This window comes from Entelurus aequoreus, linkage group LG18 (genome assembly GCF_033978785.1).
Source record: "Entelurus aequoreus isolate RoL-2023_Sb linkage group LG18, RoL_Eaeq_v1.1, whole genome shotgun sequence".
Classification (NCBI taxonomy): Eukaryota; Metazoa; Chordata; class Actinopteri; order Syngnathiformes; family Syngnathidae; genus Entelurus; species Entelurus aequoreus.
In genome coordinates, this window is record NC_084748.1 from 38,102,714 (window position 1) to 38,123,308 (window position 20,595).

General features: G+C 38.7%; 2 protein-coding genes across 11 annotated transcripts in view; both read right to left on the reverse strand.

The window, feature by feature from the left end:
- limch1a (LIM and calponin homology domains 1a) overlaps nt 1-2,782 on the reverse strand; it is a 79,561-nt gene extending 76,779 nt beyond the window's left edge. For 4 of the 8 annotated variants that reach the window (XM_062027115.1, XM_062027114.1, XM_062027117.1 and 1 more), the window contains exon 1: nt 2,493-2,782. In XM_062027115.1, coding sequence (XP_061883099.1) covers nt 2,493-2,591 — 99 coding nt within the window. In that variant the 5' untranslated portion in view covers nt 2,592-2,782. The remainder of the gene's footprint in view (nt 1-2,492) is intronic. The other 4 variants (XM_062027122.1, XM_062027123.1, XM_062027118.1 and 1 more) reach the window with 3 other exon arrangements.
- A 2,284-nt stretch (nt 2,783-5,066) lies between these two features.
- uchl1 (ubiquitin carboxyl-terminal esterase L1 (ubiquitin thiolesterase)) overlaps nt 5,067-20,595 on the reverse strand; it is a 41,725-nt gene continuing 26,196 nt past the window's right edge. Inside the window, exons 1-9 of one of the 3 annotated variants that reach the window (XM_062027126.1) lie at nt 18,023-18,102; nt 17,871-17,936; nt 17,483-17,611; nt 12,645-12,786; nt 12,466-12,551; nt 10,316-10,363; nt 10,147-10,216; nt 9,880-9,938; nt 5,067-5,680 (exon numbers count right to left, since the gene is read on the reverse strand). In XM_062027126.1, the coding sequence (XP_061883110.1) occupies nt 5,597-5,680; nt 9,880-9,938; nt 10,147-10,216; nt 10,316-10,363; nt 12,466-12,551; nt 12,645-12,786; nt 17,483-17,611; nt 17,871-17,894 (642 nt within the window). In that variant the 5' untranslated portion in view covers nt 17,895-17,936; nt 18,023-18,102 and the 3' untranslated portion in view covers nt 5,067-5,596. Of the gene's footprint in view, nt 5,681-9,879; nt 9,939-10,146; nt 10,217-10,315; nt 10,364-12,465; nt 12,552-12,644; nt 12,787-17,482; nt 17,612-17,870; nt 17,937-18,022; nt 18,103-20,595 lie in introns of those variants that run through there. The other 2 variants (XM_062027125.1, XM_062027127.1) reach the window with 2 other exon arrangements.

Genomic DNA, 20,595 nt, shown 5'->3' on the forward strand with positions numbered 1-20,595 from the left:
TTCTTGAATCTCCGGCTCTTAGCTTTGTATGGACTCATCGATCGTTTACAAAGTGAGTTCGGAGAGGAAGTGACGCCAGAAAGACCGCGCCCCACACAGGAAGTGACGTCCGAAAGAACGCGCCACAGCCAGCTTCATAATAAAGCGGAGCTAACCACTGGAAATATGAAGGCGAGTCATCCAGACATGCCGTGTTTCTCCTTCTTCTACATGTACTTGTGGAAATCACACATGAATACCTTAAGAGAAAGCGATTGCAGCTATTTGGGATACAACACTCCTCAGATGGCAAGGGAACTTTCCAATGTCCAGGTCAGCTGTGATTCTACTTAGCGAAAAACTTTAGTCAATTTGTCGAAGGAGAGACTACGAGAATGCGGGCTCCCGTGGATGTGATAAAAAAGGTAGCGTGTGCTTTGTATTACCTGGCCTACAAGGGAAAACTACGGAAAACAGCGTATGCATTTGGACTGGCAAAGCAGACTGTATCAGTTATTGTCCGCCATGTATGTCGTGGACTCAACGTCTAGGTCCAGAGTATATAAAGTCACCTAAAACAAATGGACAATGAAGGTGAAGACAAAAGAGTGAGAAGTGATATCTAGATCCGTAGATTGACTGATGTAAAATGTTCTTTATCACATTGTTTACGTGTCTAATAAAGATTTGATTCATTTATGATGGCTGAGGTGTGATTCACTACAATATGGCCCCACAACACACTGGATTCCAGTTAATTGAAATACCACAACACTGGATATTGTTCAGATAAGTTACATTTAATTTAAGAACTTGCACACAAAGCAACACTGGAGGTGACTATGACGTGCGCATTTTCCGCGCATGCGTACTAGGGGGTCTTAAACGACCATTGTGTGTGTGTGGAAAAGGATAATGTTAGGTGGGATTTACCCTGGATAACCTTATCCGGCTTAGTGTAAACCATACTTGCCTCACGATTTTTCCGGGAGACTCCTGAATTTCAGCGCCCCTCCCAAAAATCTCCCGGGGCAACCATTCTCCCGAATTTCTCACGATTTCCAGACGGACATCAATATTGGGGGCGTGCCTTAAACCTGTCGTCCCGTCCGCTTTTCCTCCATATAAACAGCGTGTCGGCACATGCGGTTTCTACACACACACACACGAGTGAATGCAATTCATACTTGGTCAACAGCCATACAGGTCACACTGAGGGTATCCGTATAAACAACTTTAACACTGTTACAAATATGCGCCACACTGTGAACCCACACCAAACAAGAATGACAAACACATTTCGGGAGAACATCCGCACCGTAACACAACATAAACAAAACAGAACAAATACCCAGAACCCCTTGCAGCACTAACTCTTCCGGGACGCTACAATATACCCCCCCCATCTCCCGAATTATTATATAACTATTATATATATATTAATATATAGTTATTCAATTATGACAAGATTTTCTGTCAAACATTTGCACATTAAAGATACATGTCCAGCTATAGATCAGGGGTTACATTTGATAAATGTGTTTAACCCTTGTGTAATGTTTATATTGTTGTTACTCAGCCAGCGTTTGTGGGTCTGGTGGACCCGTTGCATTTTGTGGCTTTTAATGCCTCACAATCAAACACTTTTTTGTTAAAATACTAAGGGTCTAACGGTACACAAAAATTTCGGTTCGGTACATACCTCGGTTTAGAGGTCACGGTTCGGTTCATTTTCGGTACAGTAAGAAAACAACAAAATATACATTTTCTGGTTATTTATTTACCAACATTTGTAAACAATGGCTTTATCCATTTAACATTGCTTTAAAAGTTAAAGGGCAACTTTTTTCACCCAGTGTTAGCTTCCTTGCTAACAGCCAATTGTTTGGATGTATTTTCTTTACTATGATTACTAATTAATTAAATTAAATACACACTTGCTTGTTTGAGCTAATAAAATAATTGTGTTAAGTATTTAGATATTATAGATGTTAAGATAGTATGGGCATTAATAGTACATAACAACATACCATGAGGCTATAAGCTAACAGCTAAGCTAGTTATGCTAAGCTAAAGAGCTAAAGAGTAGCGAGTAAATAATATCAAGTTTTATTGGGAAAAAATAGGTCATAACTGCTGCTGCAATCATGATCCCCCACTCGGGATTATACTGTACACGCACATTCTAATCTCATCTAACGTTGGTGGGCTACAGCATCTCTTGCGTGAACGTTGGCCCGGTTTCATCACCATAGCAACAACTGTACGACGGCAAAAATAAGTGGGCGTTCCTGCTCCTTACGGATTTCGTGGATATATCGTGCGTGGGACTACGCGTGTCGATCACTTCGTGGTCAAACTTTTCCGTTTGGTAACCCGACACACACACACACACACACACACACACTGGCACGCAGCAACCCACGCACACACCCAGCATAACAGGTGACGGTGCACCGGTGCTTAGTGGGTGCGTATTTATATCCACGCTCACTTGTGGAGGCTCATCTTACCTCGATCCACTTCTGCGCCTCCCGGCATGCTGGCTCCGGGTGGCTCGTCGACTCCACGCACCCCGGCCGGACGTCGCGATCCGCAGCCTGGCTGGCCATCGCCGGACAGGCCGTTCCGTGAGTGGGACGCTTGTCCGTAGGATGCAGCTCTATACCCACCCACCCACCCACGCAGCAACAGCCGTTATCTTGCGGCTCCCACGCGTGGATGTTGGTCGCTGTAGCGGTGGATGCACCCCGCCCGGGAGCTGAGAGAGACAGCCAGCCGGGACGATGCGCCACGAAGAGCCCCGCTAAAAAAAAAAAAATAAGGGGTTGCCCTGCGCAGGGAGCGTGCGCGCGCGGTGCTGATGGCGTCCTCAAGTCAACACCGCTGCGGACGCGCTGTTGAGGAGGCGGGGACGCGCACGCAGGAATCTGTGAGTGTGGGGTGGGGCGCGCGAAGGGGGCGGGGCCAATACAGCAAAAAAAAATGGGTCCCTTTGTCAAATGTGTCGGAATTGCATAAAGTTGACATTAACATTGGGACAAATGCATTTACTTAAAAATTCAACCCTGTTTGAGTCGTACCCAAAGTCCATGTTTGTGACATTATGTTAGCTTAGCAGAAAAACTAAAATCATCCGGAATCTTTAAATTTAGAAAATGTATTTATATTTCTTTACAATGCTGGACGATCAATAACTGTTTTGTCAAAACGCGTTTTCATTGAGGGCCAAATGGCAATTAATGTGGCCCTCGGACAGTCGTTTGTAACAAAAAATATGCATGTAATTAGTAATTATTAAAACAATTAAGTAAAATATCTACACTCTACATTTTTTCCAAATTTTAAGCATACATCAGTTATATATATGTATCATAATAATACATCATTACATATTTGCTCATGTACACTAAAAAGTATCTTAAATAATAATCAGGGGTGTCAAACTTGTTTTTATTGAGAAGTGAAGTATATTTATATAGCGCTTTTCTCTAGTGACTCAAAGCGCTTTTACATAGTGAAACCCAATATCTAAGTTACATTTAAACCAGTGCGGGTGCCACTGGGAGCAGGTGGGTAAAGTGTCTTGCCAAAGGACACAACGGCAGTGACTAGGATGGCGGAAGCGGGAATCGAACCTGGAACCCTGAAGTTGCTGGCACGGCCACTCTATCAACAGAGTTATGCCGCCCCAAAGCAGTTATGGCTCCTGGCATGTAACAGTAAATATATGAATGTGTGTATATATATACCTGTATATAAATATACACACACTATATATATATATATATATATATATACATACACACATACATACATATACACACATTTATACACACTATATATATATATATACATACGCACACACACATATATATATACAGTGTGTGTGTATGTATGTATGTGTGTATGTATATATATATATATACATACATACACACACACGCATACATATGCATATACACGCACACGTTTTTACTGTAAAATCTACAGACTTTACGGTGTATTACAGTAAATGGAGAAAGTATCTGTTTTACTTACAGTATGTTTTGCAACTGACCTACCAAGTTTTTTTTAACCATACAAATTAACTATACAGTGTACAATTTGATAACTTGCTTTAAAATCATGAGTCAAGCAAATACTCATTGAGTTGAACAAAAATAGTTTCAAATGCATTACAATTTAATATTTGTTGAAATATTAGATTAAGTTTAAATGATAGGAAATTACTTGCAGTACATTTAGTTAAAAAAAAGACAATCCCAGGCCTTCGTGGGCCCCAGGTCTAAAGTTTGACACCTGAGCTGTATGACATATATACTGTATATGTACGTATACACACACATACAGCATCTAGTGAAACAGTCACACCTATTTATTAGCTGACCATCAATTTTTACAAGGCTTTGTGTTAACGTTACCAATATGCAAGTCCAAGCCATTCACTGCAGTTGCATTTGTAAAAATGTACCACCATCACATGCATTGTGACCGCATACAGACACCTATTGTGGCCTCCCCCATTTCCCAAATGGTTGAAATACCATCCCACCTTTGAATACCTGAACACTAATCCCATCGCGACCACTCCATAGAGTTCCACGCTTGACGCCAGTGACCTCAACCTCCGTAAAACAATCACGTTTAACACAATAGCATACTAAAGCACAATGTTATGATTTAGCATCAGAAAACAGTGATTGCTAAGCAGTAAAAGGAGGCAACAAATGGTAATCAAGTGTTTCCCCCAGGACTGCACACTTTGGTGTTGAGTTGCACTGGGGGTGGTAAAAGATGGTATTATAGTCTAATTTGCCATGACGCATAAAAAGCAAAACTGGTTTAGAAATCCAAATTGATGTTCTATTAATGCACTTCTTTTTGTGTCACACACCTGTGAGTACTTTTTTTAGATGGCTTCTGGGATACAGCAGGACGAGTTACACGTTGAGAACTAAGAGCTTATAAACCGAGTTGCAATGCTATCTACTGTACAGAGTTGTCATACAAGTTGCATTCACAGACGGCCCCATTATGTGTTAATTGGCGAAGGCAAACATAGCACCAAATGAAAACAAGCAGCGCACATCAAAACACTTTATTTGTGTCAAGAACAGCCACACAACAGTGCAACAAAGTCTACTGTGCAAAGCCAACAAATTGCACTTAACTGAAATTCTTCAGGGAAAAAACCTGCAAATTAAGACTTAGTCAACAGTGAATTTTATCGCTACATTTGGGCTGTGAGGAACATCAGTGTCAACTACTTATTCAGCAGTATCTAAAACAGTCCTTTTTTGTACTTTTTCCACTGCAAACGCCAATGTGTACTTTTAATGGCTCACAATGCATTCAAGCATAACAAAAGCATACAAAGAGACAAGTGCTTGTGCACAAAAAGAGCAATGTGATTAGATTTGGTCACTCGTAGAGAATAGTGACTACCACTGGTGTCTGCAAGCCTGTAACAGTTGAGCATTGTGTTGCTGACATTGTGCTATTAGTGCACGAGATGTGGGGGGTAAACAATACTTGCTTGATAGTGTCTGCCGTCAGTAGCAGATAAATGTGTTTACTGCGGCACAATGTGGTGATTGACAGTTGGTCCTGAAATCTACTGACGACACAGAGCCACGGCGGAGAAGCGCAGTTCGCCTTGTCCTCGCTTCACAAAGTCTCTGCAGACTTTGGCTGCATCCTAGACATGTTTGAAAAAACACAAAATTAAATTGTTTGGCACTAAATGCATGTTGCACTTTAAATTTTGCAGCCTAACTACATCAGATGTTTTTAAGCAATTGCTACACATTTTGGCCTAGATTAAGTGTTAAAACTAATGTGTTACAGTGCAGTATTTCTTAATTTCTATCACTATCCTCCTATCCAGGAGATCGCAAAAAGCCGCTGCCTGACCAGGGCTCAGAAAATCTGCAAAGACTCCTCCCACCCCCACCAAGGACTGTTTTCAATGCTGGACTCTAGAAAGAGGTTCCACAGCCTCCGAAGCAGAACCTCCAGGTTCTGTAACAGCTTCTTCCCTCAGGCCGTAAGACTCTTGAACGCATCTTAATTATCCCCTCAACTCCCCCCAAAATGGATTAACTCGCTGGAATAAAAAAAGACAATATAACGTACATACATAAACATGTATGCATGTGAAAAAGTGCAATATATTGATCTGTACAGTAACCTATTTATTTATTTATTTATATATGCACCTAATTGCTTTTTTATCCTGCACTACCATGAGCATATGTAACGAAATTTCGTTCTTATCTGTACTGTAAAGTTCAAATTTGAATGACAATAAAAAGGAAGTCTAAGTGTAAGTCTAATTATGTTGAGGTTCGATAGAGAGTCACCAAATGTGACTTCCATTTCGACAGTATTTTTCAAACTATAAGCTGAAACTTTTTTCTTACGCTTTGAACCCTGCGACTTGTAAAATAGTGCAGCTAATTTATGGATTTTTCTACGCTAACTAGGGTTGGGTATCGAGTATCGATTGGAACCGGGACTAACTTTCCGATTCTCCCGGAATCGTTCAAAAGTTTAAATTTCGATTCCTAGTTTTGATACCCAGTCCGCCGACCGGAAAAAAAGAATAAGTCCGCCGACCGGAAGAAGAAGCCGCTGAACACCAACGAAGAAGCGCCCACCGCCTGAAGTGTTAGCATAGCCGAGCCTATGTAGCCGAGCAAGTCAGTCAAGCATGGATAGCGGGCGTCGGCGGTCGAAAGTGTGGCTTTATTTTACTAAAAAAAAAAGAAATATCGGCGAAATGTAACATGTGCGACAGGACTGTTTCGTGCTTAGGAGGGTGCACGTCGAACACGAAGCACCTCCGAGTTCATGGAGTACAAATAAATGCGTGTCCCGTCTTCGACGCGCTGCGCCGACCGTCCTCCTCTGGCTCCGACGCCCAGCCTGGCACCTCGGTGACTGCACTGCAGTCCGAATCCGGTAAGTAAAACAATATATATGCAACAAATAATGTGTTTTGCGCCAACGTTGAGGCAGCTAACAAATTAGCCCGCGCATTTTTTCATAGACAATTTACAACCTGCTAGCCAGGCTCCGCGATGTGCTCAGCGTACTCCGTTGACCGTAGCGGCAATGGGGAAGATGTCGGTGCCACAGAAAGGTCACTGCACACAGTCAAAAGACTGCATCCCTTTTCAGAGGTGGAATCTCCAACATTTAGGTTAGTTAAGCAATAACGTTAGAGCTAAGCTAATTGATACTGGGCTAAACAGTAACATTACATGTTTGTTTATGTTTGCAGGGATATGGTGAAAACTCCCAACCCAAAATACATACCACCTTCCAGGGACTACCTGTCAAACACATTGATCCCGGCATGGTACAAGAAGAATCGGAACCGAGAATCGTCAGGAATCGGAATCGAAACAAAGAATCGGAATCGGACGAATTCAAACGATACCCAACCCTAACAGCCATGTTTTGTATTCAACAAATATTTTTCAACACTGAAAATGTGTTATCGTTTGTGCAAAAGTGCCATCTTTTGGACCAGTATGCTCACTGCAGGTACTACGGGTTGAAAGCGTATTTTCCGTTTCGTCCCTTGAACCGGATGTATTCATTTATAGCGTTTCTACTCTTATGGATTCATTACTCCAAGCGACATTTGTAAGTTTTACAATACAGCTAAAACAATCCATACTTACTAAACCGTCCTATGTGTGATGGCTGTAGGAGTGTTTTCATGCATATTGGTACATGCTCTCGTATTGTAATCAAGCTGGCGTTGATAGCTGTAACACGTATGCTAACACTTTTGCAAGTCTCCGTGTTAGTATTAACTTACAATTAAATTCTTTTTGTATCGTTTCAGTTTCACAAATTCCTCAGTAAACTCACCAAAACGTCACTGTGGAGTTATTGAGTCAATTGCGCTGATTGGAGAGCTAGCTTCCGCAGCTAGTGGGTCCATGATGAGGACTTCTGTTTTGTTTGATCAGCCATGTGACAGGCACCGTTTGGAAACAATGTAAACAAAAAAAATATTTCATACCGGTATATATCTTCAGCTTATGGTTCGGTGCGGCCCATATATAGTATGTAAAAATATTTAGTCTATAATTCGGTGGGTGCGGCTTACTTAAAATGCACTCAATGCTAACAAGATATGCTTTTAGCGATCAATAACTTTCCAGGCAATGCCAAGTAGAGATGAACATTCTATTCAAAGATGCACTTCATCTTCCACATTTCACATTGGTGAGCCTTGTGAGCGATGTGGACTGACAACACAGGACTCAGTGATGCCAATGCTAACGCTAAGAATACGACTAATTGTCACAGCCGTCTGAAATTGACCAAATTGTGGCAGTAAAAAATTACGTCCGTGGTTTTAGCACATGGAAGCCCAGTTCAAACTTGAGGAATTACCCAGAATGTGGTAAGTACTTCCACCTAGTGGTCGGGAGAGATACTGGTAAGAACTGTACAGTAAAACGCTCTCAACATTATTTGGTGAAACTAGTGTAAAGGTGACTGTATGGCTGTTATAAAAAACATTTAGGAAATGGTTACCGGGTTTTTATTTATTTTTTTAAATATAAATGGTCCAACTATTCTGTTACAAGGTTGTCCAAATTGTGGCCCGCAGCTAATTATTAAAAAATAATATTTCTAAAAAAAAAATCTAAGTGGACTAAAAAGAGCAAACCAAAAAATGATTGACAAAAACTGAAAAGCGGTAGAAAGTGGATGGATAATACAAAACTGCCATGCAGGCTTTTAACAGTTTAAAAAAAAATAAAAAATTTTTAAAAAAAAGCAAAATTATGATGATTAAAGGCTCCAATTATTTCACATCAAATATACCACTTTGAAATATGTTTTGGGGAAAATGTTTTTAGAGTTTGGTTTTCTTTGACAGAGCATAAAAAAACCCCATAAAAGTATCAAACAGGATAGTTTAGACTACCATTTCTACACAGCTACAAAATCTGACGATGTAGATTCAAGCATTGAAAGTAAAGTTCACCTACTCAGTGGCCTAGTGGTTAGAGTGTCCGCCCTGAGATCGGTAGGTTGTGAGTTCAAACCCCGGCCGGGTCATACCAAAGACTATAAAAATGGGACCCATTACCTCCCTGCTTGGCACTCAGCATCAAGGGTTGGAATTGGGGGTTAAATCACCAAAAATGATTCCCGGGCGCGGCTACGCTGCTGCCCACTGCTCCCTTCACCTCCCAGGGGGTGATCAAGGGGATGGGTCAAATGCAGAGGACAAATTTCACCACACATAGTGTGTGTGACAATCATTGGTACTTTAACTTTAACTTTTTTTTTTTTCTTTAAGTTAAGTTAAAATTAACTTTAACTTTAACTTAAAGAAAAGAACAATATACGACTTATTCTTCACACATTTATTACTGGGGCTCTTTTGGATACCCAAGACCCCTTAGTGTGATTGTTTTATTTTTTTAAACTGTCATTGCTCCAAAAATAATGAATAGAGATCAAGGTTATGAATTCTTGACCGATTCAAGGCTCCGATTACTTCACATCAAATATTGTACTTTGAAATGTATATTTTTTTGGGGGGAGATGGGGAGACTTTGCAATCTTGTGCTTCTGCCATGAAAAAATTGTTTGATAAAGGGCATAAAACATTTAGATAAAAGTAAAACAAAAAATTATCAAAATATAAAAGTGTCATTAAAAAATAGCATGCATTATTTAAAAAATGTAAGATTGATAATCTTATTTTGCCAAAATTTGTTTACAACAGTGACCCTGGATGTACTACCGGTAATTAACCACAATAAACGAGGGACGACTGTACTAAGTTTAAGTATTACAGCTAAATGTTCGGTTACGACCTCACCAGATCTAAAAGGGGAAAGAAACTAGCTAACATACCGTAACAAGGGTGTTATCTTTGGTAGGTCCATGGTTCAGGGGGCCATTCATCATCCCATCTTAACAGCAAATGAGACAGTTATACATACAAAATTGTATTTCTGTAATATATTAAATAACTACTACAAACAACTTTACAAATATAATTTCTGCTTATTAGGCAGTGTGTGTCCAAGTCATTACAGCCATTTGGTGACACTAATTACCACAATTTATTAGATTGAATGCCACTATGAGTATATATGAAATGGAGGCTTGTTTTCTTACCAAACTCAAGAAGTTGTCCATTTATGTTGACGAAGGCAATGAAGTGGAAGTTTATTTTATCTGCTTCTGGCTGCGGGATAATAGAAATACATTTATATTTCCACCAAAAACAACAAAGACATTTAGAATCCCTTCAGGGTGTTCTGCAGCAGTGGTAGAGTCGACTTACCACACATTGTGCTTGTGAGGCAACCTCATTGTGCACTGAGTGGATTGCCTGAAGAAAAACAATCTTAACATTAAATCCTTTGAACATTTTAGTACAAAAAAGGGGATAATTATAATTAAAACTAACAGTTTTAGCTCATAATTCTTGAACGACTACGTTTACACTGCAGACCAAAGTGGCCCAACTCAGATTTTTTTCCCAAATCTGATTTTTTCCAGCCGACTGTTTACACTGCAAGTAAAATACGATTTTTATTAGACTCAGTGTAAACGTGCACAAGCCCCTCAACGTCACTTGCATGCGCACTTTGATGGGAGGAAGTCTCTACTACAAAATAAAAGTTGCAACGCCTTAAAAATGTGTGGTTTTTTTACTTGAAAATAAATTAAAGTAATATGTAATTAGTGTAATATTTGGGAGGGTTCTAATCTTTTAATGGCTGTTGAGTAGAGACACTGACAACGTAGATCTACGCAAGCTTTATTTTTCAACTCACATGTAAGCAAATGCGCCACATCGTCATTTCAACAATCGCCATTTCTTCAGAATCAATATATATAAATATATATATTACATATAGCCTATTATTTGCGCACTATTGACAAGCGATGCACCGAAAATGTTGTCTTTAAAAGATCAGATTCCAATCAGATTCAGGACTACCTCCTCATGCGACCTCAATCTAATGCCCAAAAATCAGATTTGAAGCACTTAGACAATTTAGAATGGCAAAAAAAAACAAAAAAAACTATCAGATCTGAGTCACTTGAGGGCAAAATAATCTGCTTTGGTGTGCAGTGGAGACAGGGCCTTAGACGCTAGAATAATCCAAAGGCACACAAGGTTTGCTGGTCTCTGGCGCCCCCAAGTGGGTTAAAAGCTTCACACACATTCACCAGTCACATGCTTCGTGAGTTTTAGGGCAGTGGTTCTCAAACCTTTTTCACCAAGTACCACCTCAGAAAAAACTTTGATCTCCAAGTACCACCATTAAAATACAGTAGTGCAGTAGGCCTAAGGATTAATTAAAAACTAGGCAGAGATTTTATTTAACAAGTATATTTAATATTGTTGCCACTGTAACATTACACAGTTTGAAAAGCAATATAGTGTTTAAATATAGGAAAAGATAACAATGTACTTTAATCAAGTGATTCTTAGGTGTACTATTGAATAGACCCCACATACCACTGTTTAAGAATCACTGTACCAGGGTGATTAAAGAAAAAGATCTGGGGCCGTACTTATCAAGCTTCTTACAGGTAGAGTGCCATTTTACACTTAAGTCCTGAGAATTTGCGAAATTTAGTCCTACTCTCAAACTTAAGAATAAAAGCTTTTTATCAACGTTCTTAAGTCTAAGAATCACTCCTACTCTCCACGATATTTAAGAGACCTTCAGAGGTGTCTTAAGTGGTTAGGAGTTGAGGCGAGAGAGACGTGCGCGAACGTTCAGGGAACGGAACAATGTTTTTTTTTATGACGAGCAGCTGATCAAACAGTATCGTTTAGACAGAGCGGATATTATTTTTGTCACAGATTTAATACTTTTCGATTCCTTGTTGATTTCGGCATGTGTCTGCAGTGGGCTAGTATATATATATAGAGCCACCCACACCAGTTTCAAATTAGTTGCCTAATTAATGAATTGGAAAGAAAATGTTATGACAGTAGCGTATGTGTGTGGCCGTGAGGTGAGTGACGTCAGTGAGTGTGTGGGCGATAGAAGAGAGGGAGCGGTAGCGTGAGTGCCGGCGGGGACTAGTTTGTTTTGTATTATTTTGTAGTTTGTCAAAATATACACTCCCATTGTCCACTTAAATATTTCCAAGATATTTCTTTATTCTTAGACAACGGATTCCCTTCCGTGATTGGTCATTTCTATGGACACAGAAATGACGTCACCTAAAATTCCGTTTACGGCACATAGTAATGTCGTAATTCAGCTCTGAGTGTGACACTTAAGATTCAGTCCTACACTTCGCTGAAAGTGTGAGTTAGACACTTGATAACTAACTTTTAAGTGCAGCTTTCAGCGAATAATTTATTTACTCTTAAGTCAACTCTTAGCAGACTTCTTAGGAGTAATTCTAAGAAGCTTGATAAGTACGGCCCCTGGACACCAACATGGATGTGTTGGTTTTCTTTACCTTGTTCATGTTCAGATGTTCGGCACGGTCTTTAGCAGACATCTTTGCGGTCTCATCCAGAAACTTCTTCAAGACGGAACCGTCCTCTGAGAACAACAAAAATCTTAATCTGAAACCACAACTAAGATACCGTTCTTGACATCAGTTTATAAACCAGGAGCATTTAAGCGATACATTACCAAATGTCATTTTGCTTTGGTTGTTGCCAACGGCGTGCAGCAGGGCGATGGTCCCGCAGGAATTGACCGATGTCTGCTTCAGGAAGTAAGCATCAGAGCCCCGCGCCACTTTGTCTGCCTGCTGTTGCCTGAAAGACTCATGCTGACACAGGCATTAGAAAAACATGTCAGAATAGATTATTTCCAAGTCAATTTGTCTAGTATCACAGGCCACAACGTTAAAGTCACAGCCGATGAGCCTTAACATGAGAATCATTTGAGATAAGATACTCATTTTACCACCATATTAGGACCTCACAAATGAAGTGACCTTTTAGGACTCTTTGGTGTTCAAACCATGGCTTAGTTTATTTTAAACACGCTTAAAAGTTACAATTAACAAATTTCCAGTTTGCGACAATGCAATCTTATTTTATTTGAATCTGTCCAACAGATGTCTTTAAATGTGCTGATAAAAATAAAATTGGCTTGGCCAAAACCTATTATCCTAAAATAGTATACAAATGTACATTGTTTTTTTTTTTTTAAGTATTTTAACCAGACACTGAAAGATATTTGCATATTTGCACATCCATCAATTTTCTACCGTTTGTCCCTCTTGGGGCGGGGGTGGTGCAGCCTATCCCAGCTGCACTCGGACGGAAGGCGGGGTACACCCTGGACAAGTCACCACCTCATTGCAGGGCCAACACAAACATTCCCACTCACATTCACATACGAGGGCCAATTTAGTGTTACCAAACCAGAGTACCCGGAGGGAACCCACGCAGTCACGGTGAGAACATGCAAACTCCACAATATCGCATATTATTCAGTTTTATAATTTTTCCAAAGACAAGACATGGACTGAGGGGGTATGCTATGGTATGTTTGGATTAAAAAACAGACACTCCAGGCCTATATCAGGGATGTCAAACTTGTTTTAGTGAGGACCAAATTGCAGTTATGGCTGCTCTTATGGGGCCACTTGTAACAGTAAATAGCTATGTATATTAGCCTCGTTGCAGAATATGCATAGGCAATTGTGTTTCATTATTGCCTTAATAGAATTTTGAGTTGAACAACAAATGTAACCGAATGGAGGGCAGATACAAGTTCATACTTTCTTCTGATCCTTTCCATTCATGATTTATTTTAATATTATGTTGCTAGTTGTAGTTTGACCTTTAAAGGCCTACTGAAACCTACTACTACCGACCACGCAGTCTGATAGTTTATATATCAATGATGAAATCTTAACATTGCAACACATGCCAATACGGCCGGGTTAACTTATAAAGTGACTTTTAAAACTTCCCGGGAAATATCCGGCTGAAACGTCGCGGTATGATGACGTATGCGCGTGATGAAGTCAGAGTAACGGAAGTTACGGTACCCGTAGAATCCTATACAAAAAGCTCTGTTTTCATTTCATAATTCCACAGTATTTTGGACATCTTTTGCAATTTGTTTAATGAACAATGAAGGCTGCAAAGAAGACAGTTGTAGGTGGGATCGGTGTATTAGCAGCGGACTACAGCAACACAACCAGGAGGACTTTGTTGGAGCGCTAGCCGCGCTAGCCGCCGACCTCACCTTGACTTCCTACGTCTCCGGGCCGCCAAACGCATCGGGTGAAGTCCTTCGTCCTTCTGCCGATCGCTGGAACGCAGGTGAGCACGGGTGTTGATGAGTAGATGAGGGCTGGCTGGCGTAGGTGGAGAGCTAATGTTTTTAGCATAGCTCTGTGAGGTCCCGTTGCTAAGTTAGCTTCAATGGCGTCGTTAGCACAGCATTGTTAACCTTCGCCAGCCTGGAAAGCATTAACCGTGTATTTACATGTCCACGGTTTAATAGTATTGTTGATTTTCTTCCTTCTATCCTTTATTTTTTTGTTTCTATATGCAGTTAAAGCACGATGCTATCACGTTAGCTCGCAGCTAAAGCATTTCGCCGATGTATTGTCGTGGAGATAAAAGGCTCTGAATGTCCATTTTGCGTTCTCGACTCTCATTTTCAAGAGGATATAGTATCCGAGGTGGTTTAAAATACAAATCCGTGATCCACAATAAAAAAAGGAGAGTGTGGAATCCAATGAGCCAGCTTGTACCTAAGTTACGGTCAGAGCGAAAAAAGATACGTCCATCACTGTCTCTCAAGTCCTTCACTGTAACGTTCCTCATCTACGAATCTTTCATCCTCGCTCAAATTAATGGGGTAATCATCACTTTCTCGGTCCGAATCTCTCTCGCTCCATTGTAAACAATGGGGAATTGTGAGGAATACTAGCTCCTGTGACGTCACGCTACAGGCAAGGCTTTTTTTGTCAGCGAGCAAAAGTTGCGAACTTTATCGTCGATTTTCTCTATTAAATCCTTTCAGCAAAAATATGGCAATATCGCGAAATGATCAAGTATGACACATAGAATGGATCTGCTATTCCCGTTTGAATAAAAAAAAATCATTTCAGTAGGCCTTTAATGGATGAAAACAAAAAAAACTGAAACTTTTTTTTTTTTTTATACCAACAGATTAATGGATAACTTGCTTTGAAATCGTAAATAAACTTGACAAGCAGAATTTTAAAATTTATTTTTGATAACCCCCCAAAAATGCTGGGAACATCTTGTTGCCTGCAAAGATAATATTGAAGTTTATAAGATAAGCAATGGGTGTCCTAAAAAAAATGGATTCTTATCCAAATGGCAATTTTTTATTATTCTAATTCTAAGTAGATTCATAATTTTCAAAAATCGATTACAAAAATACATCCATCCATCCATCCATTTTCTACTGCTTGTCCCTTTCGGGGTCGCGGGGGGTGCTGGAGAGTATTGGCCAAATTATTTTTATTGTTAGATTAAAAATATTAAAAGAACTATTGATATATTTTTTTATAAAAGGTTTGGTTTTCCTAATTTTAAAATGTTATCCTAAGTATTGTAAAGCTGGGGTTAGGTTGGAGTTGCGTAATTTTCCTTTAATACATTAACATTGTGGTTTTTGCAAATAAAATTTACAAAATAAATAAATAAATAAAAGTATGTTTTTATGGCAACACTACGCCTATGTCCTATGTCAGAAGCCCAAAGGAGCTTTTGTAAACTGTAACCTGTTTTAATATTATATTGATAGTGGTTTTGTTTGACCTTTAATGGATGAAAAAAAAAAAATGGAAAAAAAAAAAAAAATTATATATTTTTTTACCAACAGATTAATGGATAACTCGCTTTGAAATCATAAGTCAACTTGACAAGCAGCATTTTTAAATGTATTTTTGATAACCCCCCAAAAAATGCTTGGAACATCCCGTTGCCTCCACAGATAATATTAAAGTTTAGAATATAAGCAGTGGGTGTCCTAAAAATATTGATTCCCATCCAAATGGCTATTTTAAATTATTCCAATTTTAAATTTAATTTTTAATACTTTTTGAGAATAGATTAAAATATATATGTTTGGGCCAAATTATTTTTATTTTTGGATTAAAAACATTAAAAGAACTATTGATATTTTTTTAATGAATTTTTGGTTTTCCTTATTTTTAAATTGTATCCTAAGTGTTGTAAAGGTGGAGTTGGGTTGGAGTTGGTCCATTTCCTTTAATAGATTAACATTCTGTGTTTTTTGCAAATAAAATTTAAAAAAAACCATTTTTTAAAATCATTTTTAGGGAAACACTACACCTATGTCCTATGTCAGAAGCCCAAAGGAGCTTTTGTAAACTATAACCCGTTTTATTATGTTGATAGTTATTTTGTTTGACCTTTAATGGATGAAAAAAACATAAATGGAAAAAATTTGTTTTTTTATCAACAGATTAATAGATAACTTGCTTTGAAATCATACGTCAACTTGACAAGCAGAATTATTAAATTTATTTTTTGATAACGCCCCCCCCAAAAATGCTTGGAATACCTTGCTGCAATGGTGTCCTAAAAATTTTGTATTCCCATCTAAATGGCTATTTTTATTTATTCCAATTTGAAATTGATTCATAATTTTTGAGAATAGATTTTTTTTTTTTAAATGTTTGGGGAAAATTATAATTTTTTTTATAATTTTTGGATTAAAACATTTTAAGAACTATTGACACGTTTTTTTTTATAAATTTTTAGTTTTCCTTATTTGTAATTTTCAAGTATTGTAAAGCTGGGATTGGGTTGGACTTGCTCCATTTTCCTGTAATAAAGTTAAAGTACCGATGATTGTCACATAGATTAACATTGCTTTTTGTAAATAAATTTTTTTTTAAAATTGTTTTAAAAATAAATTTTTTAGGCCAACACCACACCTATAAGTCCTATGTCAGAAGCCCAAAGGTGATTTTGTAAACTAACCTTTTAAGGTTTATCATAATTTATATATCAAATAATATTAAGAGAACAGTGTTGAATCGCGAGGTGCCCAAACATTTCCACCTCAAACATGCATTATTTTTTTCTATCAAAATAAAAAGAACAAATACATTTCGCTAGAAAGTTTTCTATTGCACTCATTATACCCAGCTTTTTGCACTCCACATACAATGAAGTGGCCTTGCGTTTGACACCTGTGATCAAAGTGTTTTATTGCAAAGTTTGACAACTGATGACTCATCGCCATACTAAACCCCTGCATTACAATCCCTTTATCCAGTATAACCCACCCCTTTGCCACTTCAGCATCACCACACCCCAGACAAGCAGTCTGTATGGATCAACACCCCCCACCCCACCCCTGAAGCTTAATCAGCAACATTCCGCTACATCTATGTTACAGTCAAATCCATCTCTAGTTTTTTTTTTTTACCTTTTATTTTATTTTTTACGGTGTGCATGTGAATGAACAATCGGGTTCCCATTGATGGATGGGTGTACCTGTTGTGTCAGGGGGAAAAGCAGCATCAAGGCACAGCATTCCTCGGGGACCAGCGAGAGTGGCTCAGCCTCCAGACCCAGCACGTCCACAAAACGCCAGTTTTTCCCCACGCCGAGTTTCATCATCAACTGGCGTGAAGAAAGAAAAAGACTGGTTTGAATAACGTCCCATTGCCGGAGGAGCCATCTTTGATGGGTGATGCTGCGTGCTGGTCCAGGCAGACCACACCCAATAGCAGCTAATGATGCTGCTGCTAGCTTATCAAGCACATTTTAACCTAATTTCTACACCTAAAACAAAACATGCCTCGAAACTTGTGCATTTATGCCGAGGCGACGCAGCTCGTAGACGCTAAATTGTCCACGTTAAGCCTCAGTCCAAACTTACCAGACATTTTAAACATGCCGCCATGACTCAGCGACTTTTTTTAAGCTAACCCACCTTGTTCAGCACCTGTAAACAAATCAAACAATAGTCAATTAATTCACCCAGTCTGGTTCTAAATGAATGAAATAGCGACGCTGGTTATGTTTCGTCACCTCGGGGTTGATTTCCATCGGAGTCCACTCCATGTTGGCAGTGTTTTTAGCCACTTTGACTGACGATAACTTTGATTATTTCTAAATTAAAGCAAGTCCAAGTGCGTTTATATGGACGCGGATCAAACCATTCTGTGGTTACCCGAAGGGGCGTCAGCTCGTACCAAATAACCATTTAAACGCCACAAATGACAGTCGTTGCTTGATTTACTTCAATTTTATGTCGGGAAAATATGTTATAAACGACGTGCGGTAAAGTGGAACGCAGAAAAAAATAAATAACTTGTGTTAAAAGACACGACTGGTGGTGAAGTCTCGTTCTTTTTGGAAGCTGTGATGTCATCGTGAATCCTTAATCGTAAAAGCCTTGAAAACATATTTTTATGCTTTTTGAAATGATCAAAACCTGCTTTGATTTGGAAGTTTTTTAGGGTGGCTTTTTTCAGTAGTCGAAGTATTTACACGAATGCTATTATTGATCGGAATATTGGGCTAGCTTAGTACATGAAAATGACAAATATTTAGGGCTGCGACTAACAACTCATTTGATAATCGATTAATCTGTTGTTTATTACTTCGATTAATCGATTAATAATCGGATAAAATATACAAACTGCATTTCTATCCTTTCCAGTATTTTATTGGGGGGAAAAACAGCATACTGGCACCATACTTATTTTGATTATTGTTTCTCAGCTGTTTGTAAATATTGCCGTTTATAAATAAAGGTTTATAAAAAAAATAAAAATAAAATAAAAATAAAAGTAGCCTCTGCGCATGCGCATAGCATAGATCCAACGAATTGATGACTAAATTAATCGCCAAATATTTTTATAATCGATTTTAATCGATTTAATCGATTCGTTGTTGCAGCCCTACAAATATTAGGCCGGTATGACAATCAAATCAAATCAAATCAAATCAACTTTATTTATAAAGCACATTTAAAATTTACCACAGGGGTAGCCAAAGTGCTGTACAATGGGCAGGTTAAAAGATAATACGAGAACCGAGCAAACACAACACAACACAACACAAACAGAACACGATAAAAAAATAAATAAATAAAATATAAAAACAGGTTCACAGCAGGTGTATTATGGGGCGCCATTGCAGGATGGATATCACTCAGTGTTAAAAGCCATGGAATAAAAGTATGTTTTTAAGAGAGATTTACAAACAGGAAGAGAGGAGGCTTTTCTAACACTCAGAGGTAGGTCGTTCCAGAGCTTGGGAGCAGCAGCAGCGAAAGCTCTGTCACCTCTAAGCTATCGACACAATAAAGTTTGTTGAATCCTTGATTATAGTAATGATGCCGCAATGGTGGTATATAGTGGTGGTACACTATTTGGGGTATGGGGGCCAAATTTTGCACGTTGAGTCGTTTGAGGGTGGCCTCCCAAATGTCATACATACTCATACTGACATTTTAATCCGGCCTGGGCAATTATTTTGACTCAGGGGCCACATTTAGAGAAAAAAATGTGTCTGGGGGCCGGTATATCTATTTTTATGACCACTAATACAAAACCTCACAATAATGTATGATTGAATGCTAAAAACGCCTGAAAAAACGGAATGGAATTTAAATTTTTTTTACTGAATGAGACACCCAAAATGTACATGAAAATAAAGAATGTGGGATTTACAATACTAACTATGAAGAATAAAACACTGAATATTGACAACATATGAACGTCACATCCCCTCTCCATCCACATATTTTACAATCAAGCGAAATGCAACAAAAATGCAATAAACACAGTGAAATATGAACGCGAAGGGTAAAAAAACCAAAAAACACTTACAATCTGATACATCACTAAGCTTTAGAACTTTGTTGTGAAAATTTCCTTCCACGTCTGTCCCTAACACCCACATTTCAGGAAACACTCCGTGGAAACGCTCCCCGCCCACACTGCTTGGTGCCTCGTCTGAGCTGCTTAGATGACCATAGTAACTAATTGGATTACCATAGCAACTAATTAGATTACCATAGTAACTCGTATATCATGCAAAAGCACAGATTCCAACCATTGAAATACTTTGTATAGTTGAAGACTTGCGGTCATTTAAAAACATCACTGCACATCATAATGGCAGCTACACTTTCCATCTTAAATATCTAAGAAAATTATTTGGGAATATCCGTTGGGCAGGTCTGTTTTAAACTCACTCGGAGTACCCTGATTCGATAATAATATCACATATTGTTCAATATCATCTTAAAAAACAAGTATTGGATTATATCTCATTGCGTCAAAACTTTTAAATATTAGTTTTACTACAAGCAGTCCTGCAGCACGTTTACTTGCGCAAAGCTGGACAACCAGTTAACATTTAAATGTCCTCCAATATGTACACAACTTTAGTCTTTTTTTTGGTATTGTAGTCAAATCACTTACAAAAGGTAAACACGGTAGAAGAAAGCTACAAGGAGCTAGCAACTACTATAGCTCCTAAGCTAGACATACACTATATTGCCAAAAGTATTAGGCCACCCATCCAAATGATGATAAATCACTTGGCCCGGACGAGTCTGATGGACTGCATTGTGCTTAGTGTGAAATTTG